The 16,389-nt window shown below is 46.6% G+C and overlaps 2 protein-coding genes and 1 long non-coding RNA gene across 3 annotated transcripts in view; 1 reads left to right on the forward strand and 2 right to left on the reverse strand.

Moving 5' to 3' along the window:
* Positions 1-511: 511 nt before the first annotated feature.
* On the reverse strand, positions 512-6,487 carry tti2 (TELO2 interacting protein 2). The gene is made up of 10 exons (XM_026186398.1): positions 6,111-6,487; positions 4,555-5,053; positions 4,274-4,443; positions 3,849-3,906; positions 3,210-3,338; positions 3,030-3,122; positions 2,766-2,953; positions 1,714-1,857; positions 1,419-1,578; positions 512-892 (listed from the first exon to the last, which is right to left on the reverse strand). The coding sequence occupies exons 1-10, from the start codon at positions 6,131-6,133 to the stop codon at positions 806-808; spliced, it is 1,551 nt and encodes a 516-aa protein (XP_026042183.1). The 5' UTR covers positions 6,134-6,487; the 3' UTR covers positions 512-805.
* Positions 6,446-8,083, forward strand: LOC113033081 (uncharacterized). Its single transcript, XR_003274000.1, has 2 exons — positions 6,446-6,502; positions 7,872-8,083. It is a non-coding gene; the product is annotated as an uncharacterized LOC113033081 (long non-coding RNA).
* A 361-nt stretch (positions 8,084-8,444) lies between these two features.
* c5 (complement component 5) overlaps positions 8,445-16,389 on the reverse strand; it is a 39,005-nt gene continuing 31,060 nt past the window's right edge. Inside the window, exons 35-42 of the mRNA XM_026186397.1 lie at positions 16,112-16,214; positions 15,961-16,035; positions 15,711-15,816; positions 15,045-15,128; positions 14,873-14,962; positions 9,141-9,233; positions 8,794-8,932; positions 8,445-8,715 (exon numbers count right to left, since the gene is read on the reverse strand). Of these exons, the coding sequence (XP_026042182.1) occupies positions 8,583-8,715; positions 8,794-8,932; positions 9,141-9,233; positions 14,873-14,962; positions 15,045-15,128; positions 15,711-15,816; positions 15,961-16,035; positions 16,112-16,214 (823 nt within the window). The 3' untranslated portion in view covers positions 8,445-8,582. The remainder of the gene's footprint in view (positions 8,716-8,793; positions 8,933-9,140; positions 9,234-14,872; positions 14,963-15,044; positions 15,129-15,710; positions 15,817-15,960; positions 16,036-16,111; positions 16,215-16,389) is intronic.

A 16,389-nucleotide genomic window follows, 5' to 3' on the forward strand; every position in this document is an offset into this window, starting at 1 on the left:
CAGGAGGGAAACACAGCTGGGGCAAATCAGGCCTAACGAGACAAGGGGAAGCAAAACCAGACACATTAACATCAGACATGGACTTTCAAAGTAAAACAGGAAACATAACACAGACTCACAGGCAGGCACTATAACAAAGGGAACAGAGACGTGGGACCAGGGCAGACACAGACACTGACTGGATGTGGGGATACAGCAGACAGGGGAGACAGCAACTATGGAACACAGACAGAAAACCAGAACACTAAAACTCTAACCAACCCCACCCAGAGAACCTAAACTAAGAATGATCCTAAAACCCGTAAAGCAAAGCTAGAATATAATGAAATAACAAAATCAAAGAACCAAAAACACAAAACACTGGGTCAACGACCCAGGGACCCTAACAGCCCTAGCCTGCAGCAGGTTGTGTGCCGTCGCGCCATGATCAGAGTGATGCGATATCGGCGCTCTAACATCATCACAGATCTGTGTCCATCTACAGAGACGAGGATGAAAACAGTCAGCCATGTTTGGTTTTCTCCGCGGAGCCGTTCACGCCCCACGATGACGTTTATTAATCACATGGTTATGTTACAGAGCGCCGCGTCACAGTCGCACACACGTGAGAGTTCTCAGAGTTCAGTTCTGCGCCGTCAAACCTGTCAGCACACGGCTCTTCAAACTTCCTGTATCCAGATTACTTCCTGTGACGTGCCGTAAGCTTCGCCAACGTGCTGCCGTTTGTCTTTAAACGTCTGCTGAGTGTCAGGAGGCCGCAGCTGCTCGCCGTGGCTCTGAAAGCTCCGCCTCCAGGCTCGCAGCTTCACCTGTCAGTCGCAGTGGCTGCTGTAGCTAGGCAACCAAGCACCTCCAGGCTGCAGCAGCTGCTGTCAACCTCCTGGAGGAGGCGCTGAGAGAGAAACGGATCAGATCAGATTTCTGAGTTTGTGGCGTCGGTACAATCAATAATTTACACTGATCGATTATCTATCGCTACAACCAGCATGCAAACTCCACCCCCTCCACATTAAACAGCAGCTTTTCAAGTTCATCTGAGAGACTCAGAGGGGAAACTCAAAACAGGAAGGGGTTGGCCAGATGTTAAGCAAGGATAACACTTTCAAATTAAGAGCATGAAGGTTCAGTGTAAACACACTTGAGTGTGCAACACGTTTCTGTCCTCATAATTTTATCAAATCAGCTTCACACGACAGCAAAAAGAGCACAGAACACGCTGACACACGCCAGTACTCTGATTACTCTGAGGCCTTTAATGTAATCTGATAATAAATATGAATATTAATAAGAAAACATATATTACAATATTCATTCATGACAAATAAACAGGAGGCTACGACTCAGATTACAATCCTGAACTCACGAGGAAACACTGCAGGATGATGACATCATGAAGCGTCACGCAACAGGTGACTCACCTGCACGTGTCCGTGTGAGGCGGCGTCCAGCAGCTGGAGGCAGGCGGCGCTTTCATCCATCAGCTGCCGTCTGAGCGAATCACAGAGCTCCGAGTCCGAGGAGACGTCAACCATCAGCCGCAGCAAGCAACGCACCAACACGTCGACACGACACGCCATCCTGACGAGGGGAAACACGCGAGCACATCATACGGGACGGTCCAACGCCATCAGGACAGGAAGTAAGTAAAAGCTTCAAACTCGCAGCTGTGTGTGAGCGTGCGCGTGTGTCTATGTGTGTGATCGTGTCCGTTACCGTGGCCACGCTGCTCTGGTCGTCTTCTGCAGTGCCTCCAGCATCCTCAGCCGGTTCGCCTCCTCAGGTGGGTCCCTGACCTCCAGGTACCCGAGCACCACCCGCTCTAGCCGCCACAGGTGTCTGCACACAGCCACGCCCACCCTGCACACACACACACAGGTGTGTATTCATATCCTTGTGGGGACATCTCATTGACATATGTTTTTCTTAGCTGCTTTCAGTAACCATCAAACATGAATGCCCAACCATAACCCGACTGTAACACTAAAACCACAGTTTGGCTTCAGACTCGCGGCGATTCATGCAGCTGGAAAACATTCAAACTGTTCTGAGATCAGATTGAAGCAGCGGCGCCCCCCTGCAGGCAGAACAACAACGAGCTCTGAAGTCTGATTATCTACAAATTCATAAAAGACTTTTCTGTTTTAATCACAGCTGAGTCATCAAAGCACGACTGAAAACATTTAATTAAAACTGAAAAAAATGAATCATTACAGACGCTAAAAAATACACGCATTTATCATTTCTACATTATTTAATAAATAATTAAATGTATTATAAGTGGGTTTATTATTTACATACAAATGTTTTTCTATAGTAACAGGTAAAAATACATTATCAATAAAATATATCACTTCACAGTAATTAATGTAACCTGTAGCATCTTATATTAAATAGGAAATCATGAAATTATGATTAAATATATTTAAAGTAAAATGAAACAAATTACTCATAATTTAATGTGATGAGCCATATATAGTATAGATATAAAAATATACAAATAATTAAAAATTAAAACGTTTATATTTGTCATTCATAATTAATTATACAAAAATACAAATGATAATTTATTAAAAACATTTTAGATACAATCAACATCAACTTTAACACTTTAGTACAATATCGTGAACTGATAATAACAATAAATGTGATCATTACAATGAACAGATAATATTAATAAAGAGTTTGTTTAATGTGTCACATTTTCATCCAGATAAATTAAATCACTGATGCTTCCATAGTAACCAAAGGTCAAAGGTCAAACCCACCTGTCGATGTACGCCGGCAGAGCAGCAGCATAGACGCGCCGTAGCACCACCTTGTTCTCCGCCTCCATGTGGGTCAGCATGAGACGCAGCACGTCGTCATGGCGACACGGCTTCCTGCGGGAGGAGGTGGAAGAGGAGGGGGGCTTCTCCAGAACCACCAGCAGGTCCAAGAGGCAGGACAGGACCAGCTGGGTGGGAGGGGGCGGGGTCAGTGACGTGTCATCAGACAGAGACAGAGTCTGTGTGTGTGTGTGTGTGTGCTACCTGGATGACGGCGGCCTCAGTCCTGTACAGGTGTTTGAATAACGCCTCATAAAGAACCTCGGCTCTGTTGAACTGATGCAGCTCTGCAGGCGGCTAAAGACACAAACACAGACACACACACATACCATCATCATCCAATGCCAGACACGACGCTGAGTGTGTGTGTGTGCATTTTTTTACCGTGTTGAGCACGATATGGTGCAGACAGCGAACTCCCAGCATGCAGTTCTCCAGTCTGTGGTGGTCACTGAAGAGGAGGGAGGGGGGAAGGAGGCGGGACAGGTGAGGTGAGAGTCCTGGGCGGGTCACCTGCACCAAAACACCAACACACAGGTGAAGACAGAGCACCTGATGGGTCAATCAGCTCCAACCTGTTTCACAGAGGAACTACTTTCTGTCCACTGTCTCCATCCGCCAGCCAAAACATACGCAGCGAGATGGGAGGGCCGTTTGCCTCCCGTCAGGCTTTATCCTGCTCAGCGATGCGGCTGGCGGATGGAGACAGTAGAAAGGAAATAGTTCCTACATGGAGGCTGGAGAAGAAGGTGTGTATGAGAATGAAGCGCACTTCATAAAAGACACCTGCCTCACCGCAGTCCTACACTTCTGCCTTCACAGTCTCACCTGTTCGGACCATACCACCCTCACAGGTAAGCGGGGGACGATCAAAGCATAAGCAACCAAAAATATCTTTAAACACGGGTTGAAGGGGGAGCCTGGCTCCTGCTGACCTCATGCAAACTTATCTCATTCAACATCTTCAAGTGGCATCGAGAACGCTCCAGAGAAGAGCAGAAAGGGGTCAAAGGTCAAACTGACCTGCAGAAGACTCCAGGCAAACACCAGCTTCACGGCTTCACAGCGCTGCCACGAGTCCCTGCTCACACACACACACACACACACACAGACACTTAAATATTCAACAAACTTGTTTTTGTCTTTTAATCACAGAAAAAATAACGAGCTAGCCAATCACACAAACACAGTTTGAACCAAGTGGAGCTCAGAGCACTGAACACGCATGTTTTAGAATTTCATGTGAGGACGTTTGTACAGAGCAGACATCCCTGCACTCTCTGTGGGGAGAAGGCCAAGGTCCTCACAATGTGGCTGTTCCATCAGGGACTGGTCCTCCTAAGTGATGGAAGGCAAGTGTACACACACACACACACACACACACACACACACACACACACACACACACACACACACACACACACACACACACACACACACACTCTCACTTGGTGAGCTGTGGCTGCAGGATGTCCAGGACTCCTCCCAGAATCCCTCTGCTCCCCTCCGTGTCCCCAGTCAGCAGGTGGGCGGAGTCTCTCCACCCTCCTGCACTCAGCAGCGTCTCCAGCAGGCCCTGTGCTGCTGCTCTGGAGGCGGAGCTAGTCCACACCTGATCCTGATGAACAAAAGCACACTGGAAATCAAACAGCTGTCAGTGAATGCATCACGGGGTCAGACAGGAAGTACCTGTGCTGCAAAGGTGTGTGTTTGATGTTTGCAGACTCACCTGGAAATGTGTGACAGCAAACACGCAGGTGGGTGGAGCAACAGCAAGTAGCAGACTGGTTGTCCGTTCTCTGGCCTCGCCCCCTTTCCGCCTGTCACCCAGAGTTGTTAGCAGAGCCGTGAGAGCGGCACACACCGCCGCTGCCTGTGTGGGGATGCTCTGATAGGCCGCAGCGCTCAGAGGGCTGCAGTCATCCTCACAGAGCGGCAGAGCAGCACAGCCAATCAGAGCACTGATCAGAGAGACATATGCTGCTTCAAGCTCCGCCCACCTACTGTCCTGGCTGGCTGGAGAGAACAGCCAGTCAGATCCAGCGTACTGGAAAAGCTGCTTTATTTGAGCAATCAGAGAGTGGGATTTAGGACAGGAACCAATCAGCTTCACCCTCAGCTGAGAAAGGAGCTCTGTGATTGGAGGAGGAGAGGAAGGGGACTGCTCCTCTGAGGAGGAGGAGGAGGAGGAGAGATGAAGGTCATGAAGTAAAGCGGAGAGCTCCATCCTGCACGAGAGAGAAAAGGAAAACGTCACAATCTGTGACTCACCTCCAACATTCTCCACAAGCTTTTATTTGAAAGGGCTTCCCACATATTCAGTACCGCGTGCTTCCACCAGGGGCACTGTGACCTCTAAGCTGGGGTCAGGTGATCTGCAGCTGCTGTGAGGCCATAGGTGACCAGATGGGATGAAGGTGGAGCTGGGGTGAACCCAAGCAGACACCTGTCAGTCAAAGAGGCCACTCCCCTAATTATGCTACCTTTAACCTAATCGATGCCTCAGTCTTTAACCCTGTCTAATACCTGGGTTTGGTATGTCCAAAAGCAGGATCATGATCTAACAGTAAACAACAACCTCACCTTACTACACCTGAGACAGGTGACCTGTAGGGCCGAGGCGTTGTCTTTTACAGGTGTAGCATACCTACATGCTACACCGCAGCTCCATCGCAGCTTTCAGACTGTTATGGGTTTTTTGTTTTGTTTTGAAATCAGCCACGCTTTACGAGGAGGATGAAGCTCGTCTTTGAGCTCCTTGTTGGAGTCTTTCTGGCTCCTCCGTGGTTGCATTTCTTCTTCTGCTGTTTTATTGTGGCTGTGTGGCTCAGCAGCAGCCATGTTTCTGTCTGTGATCAGCTGATGGACACTAAAACTCTTCCTCAGATTTAATCAAAAACATTAAAGACTGCTCCACTTGGCTCTATTTTTCTATTTTATTATCATATGCAGCGTTCAGCTGGAGTGCCTGTAGCTATGGTTACTGTACAGGTGAGGACACACCTGTCTCTGCTGGCTGTAACATCAGTCACGGGCAGAGTTTACACCTGCACACGTCAGTAAAGCGGGAAACCCTGACCTGTGCGCGCGCAGGTACTCGTGCAGTAGAAGCACACCTGCTGCACCTCAGAAACCTGAGCGCGAGGCTCACCTGCACCAACACTCCCACTAAAAATCAATCCCCGCGCGGACAGCCGTGACGTCTGTTAGCTGTGTAGTCTGAGCCGGCCTGATTAACAGATAACCGATTAATCGATGGTTTTTCGTTAAATGAGTGAAACTGACCTGAGAGCGGCTTCAGTCCTCATTCAAATTTACGTTAATTTTACAGGAAAGCAGCAGCGCGTGCACCCACACCCGCGGACTGTTTACGGGTACGAGCGGTGTGCCTGCAATAGGCTTCCGGCTGGGAACAAGCTGCACGTGAAAGGTTCCTGGCCCTGTTTTGAGCTTTAGTGCTGCCTGGGAGTTCGGTCCAACGGTGGAGCCGCGTTCTCCGTGACCTTACAAACACGTCCATGTGTGTCACGTTAAATCTGACACCGACTACATGAACTCCGTGGGCTCTGCCTCCGTTTTCCCACAGGGGAAATCTCTGCATCAGCTGATCGCCTGAAACGCTCTTCTTCAGAACAGGCTTCACTCCTGCGGCCGTCCGAGTGGATCTGAGATTAAAGGTGAGGCGGGCGGAGGCGGGGTTTCCTGTGATGGCCAAATGAAGCTTTCTGAAGCTTGTGTTGAAAAACGGCTCATTACTCGAAGCTTTTCAACAGAGTCCACTCTGGTGACATCTGCTGGCCAAAAATACGAAGAGCAGCTTGAATCTACAAAATCAAATGTACTGCTTCATTATGACGGAACACTCCGCAGAGTGAGGTTCTGTCTGATATTGGGCTGCCGTTGTGTTGCTTTGAACATGTATTTTTTGGGGTGAAAAAACACGTCTATTTGTTTAATAGTTTTCCTTCTTTAAACATGTGCCATGGTGTGGTCTTTCTTTGCTTGTGACTTATTGCTTGTGAAATATATATAATATACAAATAATAATGTAAAACACATAATGGAGGATGCTTCTGCTGTGAGGTCCTGCATCCATGTAGTTATGCAATTAATCCCTGGACAGCTGGAAAGGTATGTTTATAAATAATATTATATTTGACCATTTTTTAAATTCATATTTGTGATCTGGGGGTAGAACTGATTGTGAACTGGAAAGGGAAAATGCTTATGAACTTGTAAAGTAAAAACATGATGCATCACGATGTGTGAGCAGCTTCAAACAAGGTCACCCTGTTCTTATTTAAGAAGAGGATTTGTTCCTCTGTGCGATGGCCGAGTCTGTTTGTCTCTCCTGCCTCAGAGAAAATGCTCTCACATGGAACAGAAGACGCTGGAGAGATGCAGGAGTACGGTCTCCCTCGGTCCCACAGACTATCAGCTAAAAAGAATGAACAAATTAATTGGCTGCACATTTTGTAGAATAACATTTTAAATATTTTTTTGTTATATTACATTTAAAGAGTCAAATGAAAGTCTTTCTAACATTATTTTATGATATTAATATTATGAAAAACAGATTTTTGTTTTAACATTGTAAGTTTCTCATGTTTTAAGATAAAATAAACGAACACAAAACAAAATCAAACAACAAGAACACAAAGCTGGCAAACCCACCCGGCTGACCAAACTCAACTCAAAATTCTCCCACAGACAGAACCTCGTCTCTTCCTCGCTGCCTCCGTATCTCCCAGTCGAATGATCAGTGGTTTGCTGTCTCTTACCACCAAAACACTCCACAAATCTCGTGAATGATTCACTTTCTTACAAACCACTGAATCAGTTAGGTTGTAAACGAAGCTTCGGGCGTCACTGATCACGTGACTCAGGCCAAGCGAATCAAGCCTCGACACAGAGCTTCTGAAGCAGTGTGTTCGTTTTTGTTACACATGCACCGGAGCTTCAAGCAAGCCATCACTACCTGTTACTGTCCTGGGATCAGCAGCTTTCTGTTAAATGTGGTTTGCTGTGTGCTTTATTACACTTTAGTGTTTGGTCTGCTGACGGAGCTGCACCTCAACCCCACCTGTGAGGAAGCCTGAGGATGAAGAGCTCAGAAGCACGAAGCAGCCAATCTGCACCTTTCTCTGATTTTTTAAATATATTTTTTTCTGATTACTGTTTATTGCGGCACAGTTGGTGTGAAGCACCCACGATGTCGTTGTACATGTACAATGACAGTAAAGGGCTATTCTATTCTATTCTATTCTATTCTAATGCTCAACTGGAGAGATGACAGCACCTACATCCACCACCACTGAGTAAATACTTGTTACTGTACTTAAGGAGCATCTTCACCTGAACATCAACAAGGACGGGATGAGTGTGTGTGTGTGTGTGTATCATGTTTACATATCTTTGTGGGGACCATCAGCCCTTATGGGGACAAAGTGCCGTCCCTGCAAGTTTGAAAGCATCTTTGAAACTCAAAGTGTGGTTTTAGTGTCAGACTTACAGTCAGGTTATGGTCAGGCATTCAGTTTTGATGGTTAGGGTACACGACTAGGGAAAGCATTATGTCAATTAGATGTCCTCACTGAGACATGAAAACAAGTATAAGTGTTTGTTTGTTTATCAGACCTCAGAGGGCTTCTTTGACCTTTATTGAACTTTATTATTTATTCCAATCTGAAGTGACAGAAACATTCAAACTCTGAATGAAGAAAGACTCCACCCCTCAGTGTGACATCACAGTGACATTCAGCTGCAGGCCGATAACTGCACACTCACGGCAAAGTCCTCCAGCTGGAAAATGTAGTCCCTACACTCTGGAGAACTACATTCTGTCGGCCACAGCTCCAACACGGCCTCCGAGTCCAGAGGGAGGCGATACCTGCAACACGAGCACACAAGCTCAGCCTCGGCCAATCGCGAAGAGCGACAGGTGACACAGAGAGACAGGGATACTGACTTGTAGTTGTTGTCGAGCGTGACCTCTGACCCACTGGCTCCCATCAGCAGGTACTGTCTGTTGTTCTGGATGTCCATGTCGCTGCAGGTCGCCTTCTTCACCAGATCCACCACGGTCCCAAACCTCACGCCCTCAAAATCTGCAGCAGGCGAGGAAAAACCACAGAAGAAGAAGATTTCACTTCACAGTGCAAAAGTGTTAAGATGTGCTTAAAGGATCCAACGGCTGCTCCATCACTCCCACCACGGTCGGCACAGTTTCATCAAAACCAGCCGGACGCAGAGCCGATCGTCACGTTCGGGCTCTAACGCAGCTGTCTGACAGCTTTCAGAGTCCTGTCAGCTCACCTTTATCTGTGTTCTTGATGACTTCATCTACGGTGGCTGTGTAGGTCATAAAGTCGCCTTCTGCTGCTGACTTCGTCACCGTCACCTTGTACGCTGCGGCAGAAACACAGACACAGTGTGAGCAGCTTCAAACAGTCAGGCAGTGAGCTCAGATCACCGAGCTCCTGCTCTCAGACGGGAACATGGAATGTGAGTGAAGTTGGCCCCCCACCTTCTTCAAATCCAACAAAAGTGGTATCAAACGTTTGTGCTCGTTTGTGCTGAAAAATTTTTCGTGTGTGCTGCTATCATTTCAAAAATATTAATAAAGTCTTGATGCGTGCTCAATCATCCAGGTAAGTAAATTCCAAAAGGTTGATTCTGTTCATCTGGATATTTTCAGTGGGACAAACGTTTCGTCATCATCCAGGTGACTCCTTCAGTCTCAGCTGACTGCAGGTTTCTCCAACCTTATAAACAGGACATTTGCATAGTGAAGGAAACTAGCACCACTGAATGAACAAAGTGCTGGGGGGTTAGTTCCATGATTGTTAGTATGGAAATTCTTTTGACCATTGATCAATGACAACTAATCAAAGACACAGATTCTCAAATGGCCATGAGTACCATTCACAGAAAGTGGGGAATGGCTGCAATCACAGCATTGACAGATGGTGACAGATGTACCCTTGGGCCCCCCTTCTTGATTCAGAGATGGTCAGCATCCTGACAGCCCGATGGACGAAGCTGTCTCTCAGTCTGTGTGCTCTGGCCCGGAGGCTCCTCAGTGTCCTTCCTGATGGCAGCAAACTGAAGACGCTGTTGAAGGGATGAGTGGAGTCACCTGTAATGGAGAGGACCTTCCAGATGAGGCAGGCGCAGTAGATCTCCTGGGGAGGGAGGCAAGAGAGGTCCCCACAATCCTCTCGGCTGCTCTCACTACCCGTTGTCATTTTTTTCCTGCAGGACCCAGTGCAGGAGTCATACCACACAGTGATGCAGCTGGTGAGGATGCACTCAACTGTGCCTCTGTAGAAGGTGCTCATAATGGGGGTTGGATCTCTTGCTATGGGTCAGCAGAGTGAAGAGAATTATTATGTGCGTAATTATTCAGCCCCTTTGGTCTGAGTGCAGTCAGTTGCACATAGATGTTGCCTGATGAGTGCTAATGACTAAACAGAGTGCACCTGTGTGTAATCTAATGTCAGTACAAATACAGCTGCTCTGTGACGGCCTCAGAGGTTGTCTAAGAGAATATTGGGAGCAACAACACCATGAAGTCCAAAGAACACACCAGACAGGTCAGGGATAAAGTTATTGAGAAATTTAAAGCAGGCTTAGGCTACACAAAGATTTCCCAAGCCTTGAACATCCCACGGAGCGCCGTTCAAGCCATCATTCAGAAATGGAAGGAGTATGGCACAACTGTAAACCTACCAAGACAAGGCCGTCCACCTAAACTCACAGGCCGAACAAGGAGAGCGCTGATCAGAAATGCAGCCAAGAGGCCCATGGTGACTCTGGACGAGCTGCAGAGATCTACAGCTCAGGTGGGGGAATCTGTCCATAGGACAACTATTAGTCGTGCACTGCACAAAGTTGGCCTTTATGGAAGAGTGGCAAGAAGAAAGCCATTGTTAACAGAAAACCATAAGAAGTCTTGTTTGCAGTTTGCCACAAGCCATGTGGGGACACAGCAAACATGTGGAAGAAGCTGCTCTGCTCAGATGAGACCAAAATGCAAAACGCTATGTGTGGAAAACTAACCCTGCACATGACTCTGAACACACCATCCCCACTGTCAGATATGGTGGTGGCCAGAGATGGGCAGTAACGCGTAACGCGTTACTGTAATCTGATTACTTTTTTCAAGTAACGAGTAAAGTAAGGGATTACTATTGCAAAAACGGTAATTAGATTACCGTTACTTTCCCGTAGGAACTCTGCGTTACTGCGTTACTAAAACCGTGATTTTTTGCGAGAATGTCTCATGACAGTGACTTAAGCAAGTGCGACGTTCGTGACAACAGCTGTGTGCAGATCAACAGTGGATCATATATCGAGTGCAGAGAGAGTATGAGCGTGCAGCGTTTAAAGCGTGGAAGTACTGACCTTACTTTGAGTTTGATTCCATAAAAAGTGACAAAAACATTAGTGTCCGCTGTGCGTGGGAAGAAAACTTCTTTTTACAGCGAAAAAACCCTAAACTTCCAACAAGCACCGAGTAGCTACGACGTAATGGGAAACTCACAGAGAAACTCGCGGATTCTTCAACTGACCGCGGCACACCTGCACCAGGGTAAACCTCCGCCTGCCCCACTCCTGCTTTACAGGTGAAAATAGAGCAACAGGAACGCTGAGTCTTTGACTTTATTTATTTTCTGCTGGGTTTTACTTGCATCTATTTGAAACACTGAGTGTAAACACAAAAAATATTTTATTTTATGAGCTGGAATGTGCAGAAAATAGGTTTAAATGTTAAACTAATTTCTTCCAGTCAGAGAATGTTGCATATAATTACATTTTTGCTTGATGCATAAAGTTAAAAGATTAAAACTAATAAAACAAGTTTTAAAAAAAGAGACTTTTCCATTTGATTACATTTTGTATGATGGATTATGCAGAAAAAGTAGAATTGGGTTGAAAGATCTATCGCTTTATCACCTCTTCAGGTTGTAAATCGTGTTTTTAAAAAGTAACTAAGTAACTAAGTAATTAATTACTTTTGAAAATAAGTAATCAGTAAAGTAACGGTATTACTTTTTTGGGGAAGTAATCAGTAATTAGTTACTGATTACTTTTTTCAAGTAACTTGACCAACACTGGTGGTGGCAGCATCATGCTCTGGGGGTGCTTCTCTTCAGCAGGGACAGGGAAGCTGGTCAGAGATGATGGGAAGATGGATGGAGCCAAATACAGGGCAATCTTGGAAGAAAACCTCTTGGAGTCTGCAGGAGACTGGGGCGGAAGTTCACCTTCCAGCAGGACAGCGACCCTAAACATAAAGCCAGGGCAACGATGGGATGGTTTAAAACAAAACTTTGCAGTTATTTATTTGTAAAAAATGTTTGGAATCATGTATGATTTTCGTTCCACTTCTCACGTGTGCACCACTTTGTGTTGGTCTTTCACCTGGAATTCCAATAACATTGATTCATGTTTGTGGCTGTAATGTAACAAAATGTGGAAAAGTTCAAGGGGGCCGAATACTTTTGGAAGCCACTGTAACAGGCTGCTAGATTTCTTGACATGAAGACAGCAGACAGTACGGGTCGGCAGCAACACCTCGAGCCCAATAACACTGAATACGGGGGCTCCTCAAGGATGTGTGTTGAGCTGGCTTCTCTTCACTCTGCTGACCCACGACTGCACACCATCACACAGCTCCAACCTTTTCATCAAGTTGCTGACAAAACAACTGTGGTAGGTCACATCAGCAACAATGATGAGATCTACTACAAGGGTGAAGTTAACCATCTGGCAGGGTGGTGCAGCTACAACAACCTGTCCCTGAATGTGGAGAAGACCAACAGCGACTCTACTTCCTCTGGAAACTGAGAAGCGCAAGAGATCCAACCCCCATTATGAGCACCTTCTACAGAGGCACAGTTGAGTGCATCCTCACCAGCTGCATCACTGTGTGGTATGACTCCTGCACTGGGTCCTGCAGGAAAAAAATGACAACGGGTAGTGAGAGCAGCCGAGAGGATTGTGGGGACCTCTCTTGCCTCCCTCCCCAGGAGATCTACTGCACCTGCCTCATCCGGAAGGTCCTCTCCATTACAGGTGACTCCACTCATCCCTTCAACAGCGTCTTCAGTTTGCTGCCATCAGGAAGGACACTGAAGAGCCTCCGGGCCAGAGCACACAGACTGAGAGACAGCTTCATCCATCGGGCTGTCAGGATGCTGACCATCTCTGAATTGAGAAGGGGGGCCCAAGGGTACATCTGTCACCATCTTTCAATGCTGTGACTGCAGCCATTCCCCACTTTCTGTCAATGGGACTCATGGCCATTCGAGAATCTGTGTATTTTCTTAGTTGTCGTTGATCAATGGTCATAAGAATTTCCATACTAACAATCATGGAACTAACCCCCCAGCACTTTGTTCATTCAGTGGTGCTAGTTTCCTTCACTATGCAAATGTCCTGTTTATAAGGTTGGAGAAACCTGCAGTCAGCTGAGACTGAAGGAGTCACCTGGATGATGACGAAACGTTTCACCCACTGAAAATATCCAGATGAACAGAATCAACCTTTTGGAATTTACTTACCTGGATGATTGAGCACGCATCAAGACTTTATTAATATTTTTGAAATGATAGCAGCACACACGAAAAATTTTCACCACAAACGAGCACAAACGTTTGATACCACTTTTGTTGGATTTGAAGAAGGTGGGGGGCCAACTTCACTCACATCTCTACTTTCAAGATTAGGCTTCAAACTTTCCTTTTTGCTAAAGCATATAGTTAGGGCTGGACCAGGTGACCCTGAATCCTCCCTTAGTTATGCTGCGATAGACGTAGGCTGCCGGGGGATTCCCATGATGCACTGGGTGTTTCTTCTTCACTCACTATGTATTAACAGACCTCTCTGCACTGAATCACACTTGTTATTAACCTCTGTCTCTCTTCCACAGTATGTCTTTATGCTGTCTTCCTTCTCTCACCCCAACCAATCACAGCCTGGTTCTGTCGGAGGTTTCTTCCTGTTAAAAGGGAGTTTTTCCTTCCCACTGTCGCCAAAGTGCTTTCTCATACCCACATAGCAGACAGGTCTGGCCCGAATCTGGTGTCAAGCTGGCACTGCTGACTGACTGGTGTCATGGCAGAGTGTATGTAAACCAGATGTGGGCCAGGTCTGGCAATGATGCACTATTTATGTTCCTATTTTCCTATTTTAGTTAGAATACCCAAATGTCATGTTGCAATACTGTACTGCTATGGTAGCCAACGTTTCAAATGCAGGTTTGACAGGTTTGTGAGTGTACACTTTATCCAAAACCTAGTGAGGGTTTATTCAGGTTTACCACTCAGTGGCTGTAGGTGAGGAGGTAGAGCAGGTCCCCTACTGATCAGAAGGTTAGTGGTTCAATCCCTGGTTTCTCCAGTCTGCATGTCAAGTGTATGAATGTAATTAGGAAGCATTCAGTTTAGAGAAAGTGTGTAAATGTGGCATGTTGTATAGAGCACTTTGAGTAATCTGGGAGAGTAGAAAAGTGCATATAAGAATCAGTCCATTCACTGTGTGAACAGAGATTCGTCATGTTACTATTGTACTATTGTGTTCCAGCACATGTTGTTATTACATGGCTTGATTGAGGTACACATTAGGCTGACATCTGGGGCCAGAGCTAAAACTGTTCTGGGCCAGCACAGGGCCAGCAGTGTGTCTGCAACTGGCCTTGTGCTGGCCCATGTGTGGGCCACTTCTGGCAAACCAGATCTGGGCCACCAAAGTGCGTCATTCTTCGCGGTATGTGGGCCATGTGTAAGCACATTGTGTGGGCCAGATCCAGGCCAAACCAGTTTTGCTGTGTGGGCAGGGGGTCACATGATTGTTGGGTTTTTCTCTGTATGTATTATTGTAGGGTCTACCTTACAATATAAAGCGCCTTGAGACGACTGTTGCTGTGATTTGGGGCTGTATAAATAAAGTTGAATTGAACTCTGAAGCTCCACCTGCACGGGGCTCTGGGGCGGAGCTGGGGTGTAAACGTGGCGTTTTGTTGCGGACGTCGCTCGGCTCACCGTATTTGATGTGAGGCTGACACGTCTCGTTGGTTCGTTTGTCTAGTGTTAGCGTCACGTCCACGTCTCCTCTGTAGGTGGCGCACGCCGCTGCACGATGACATGTGAACAAACACGTTACAAAAACCTTTCACAGGTGACAGAAACCTCAGCCAATCAGACGGCCAACTACCTGTCATGCACTGACACTGTTCGCCCAGACAGAGGCGCTGCAGCTCCTGCTGCTCGTAGGAGAACTGCTTTGTGCACAAACTGCCTGAAAGATATTAGAAATAAGACTTTATTGTTATTATTCTTCATAGCAGGAAACAAACAGGGACACGATGAATCCAATAGTTCAGGAAAAACGAGGAGCTTTTCCTCACAATGTCCACGTGTTTCCTTCTCAGCTGTAAATAAGCGATGGGAACTTGAATGAACGTATTTCGAGCTTAAATGGATGGAGCGCTGAAATAACGACACGACGCTCTGCTGCCTCAAAGTTTAACTGAACACAAGACTCGAGCAGCTTTGCATGATTCTCAGTTCAAAATAATCCCTGTTTGTGTCAAACTGGGACCTCAGTTCATCCTGTCTGAAACAAGCACTTTTAACACCTCTCTTTAAGCCCCTCCCTCACTAAAACCCCACTTCCTTCTGATTGGCCAGCTCTGGATGCCAACTGAATGGCAGCACTCAGTGTCTAAATTTGACGTTTGTAGCAGACGAGTTATTTTTAGAGGTGTTTCTTATGAAGGACTGTAACTGGCAGGAGGCAATAAAAACAGAACAGATACTTTTAATTTGAAAGGATTGAACTTCCATGTTTCCAAACGAGCGACGGGTTTCGGCCTCTCACCTCTGTCCTGGGGCTCGCTGACACTGAACAAGGACTTGGTGGCTCCGGTCACCTTAAACGTGGTCCTAATCCGAAAGCCCACGCACAGAAATATGTCTGAGGGAACCTGGGAGCCAGACAGGAAGTGACAACAACATGTGGAAGATTCAGTTCAATTTTATTTATATAGCACAAAATCACAACAACAGCAAATGTTGTGTGTGTGTGTGTGTGTGTGTGTGTGTGTGTGTGTGTGTGTGTGGTTCCTCACAGAGTCCATCTGGATGATGATGGTGTGCCCCTGGAGCTCGTAGTGGGAGATGATTGGCTGACTGGTGTCCATCAGCTGTGGAACAGCAGTCACTGTGAACACGTTCAGACTCTCTGAGCATCATCAGGCTGATCATCAGAGCTCAGCTCACCTGCTTCAGGTCCTCCAGGTACGCGTCCACACTTGTGGGCAGCTGGATCTTCATCACGGTCAGACTGGACTCGGTGAACACCTCGTTAGGAGGAGGTTTATACCTGAAACACAGGTACATGTCCTCTATGCAACATTCAGTTACTAAACACTTTCCTGCTATCGTGCTTTGATGATGACGACGTGGAAAATTGGAGCGTCCGATTCGTCAGCCTGTCCTCGTTCATGCAGCGTCTACATCACAGCTAACATTGTCCTGTTTCAGAGCAGCTTCCTGTG

The sequence above is a fragment of the Astatotilapia calliptera genome, chromosome 12 (genome assembly GCF_900246225.1).
Source record: "Astatotilapia calliptera chromosome 12, fAstCal1.2, whole genome shotgun sequence".
Taxonomy (NCBI): Eukaryota; Metazoa; Chordata; class Actinopteri; order Cichliformes; family Cichlidae; genus Astatotilapia; species Astatotilapia calliptera.

Bases quoted from the DNA above. Each gene is read 5' to 3' on its own strand.
- tti2 (XM_026186398.1), bottom strand. From the start codon at position 6,133: ATGAGGACTGAAGCCGCTCTCAG. The intron at 5,054-6,110 runs GTCAGTTTCACT...TCTCTCGTGCAG, and splicing joins AGGACTGAAGCCGCTCTCAG to GATGGAGCTCTCCGCTTTAC. The intron at 1,579-1,713 runs GTAACGGACACG...TCCCCTCGTCAG, and splicing joins ACCAGAGCAGCGTGGCCACG to GATGGCGTGTCGTGTCGACG.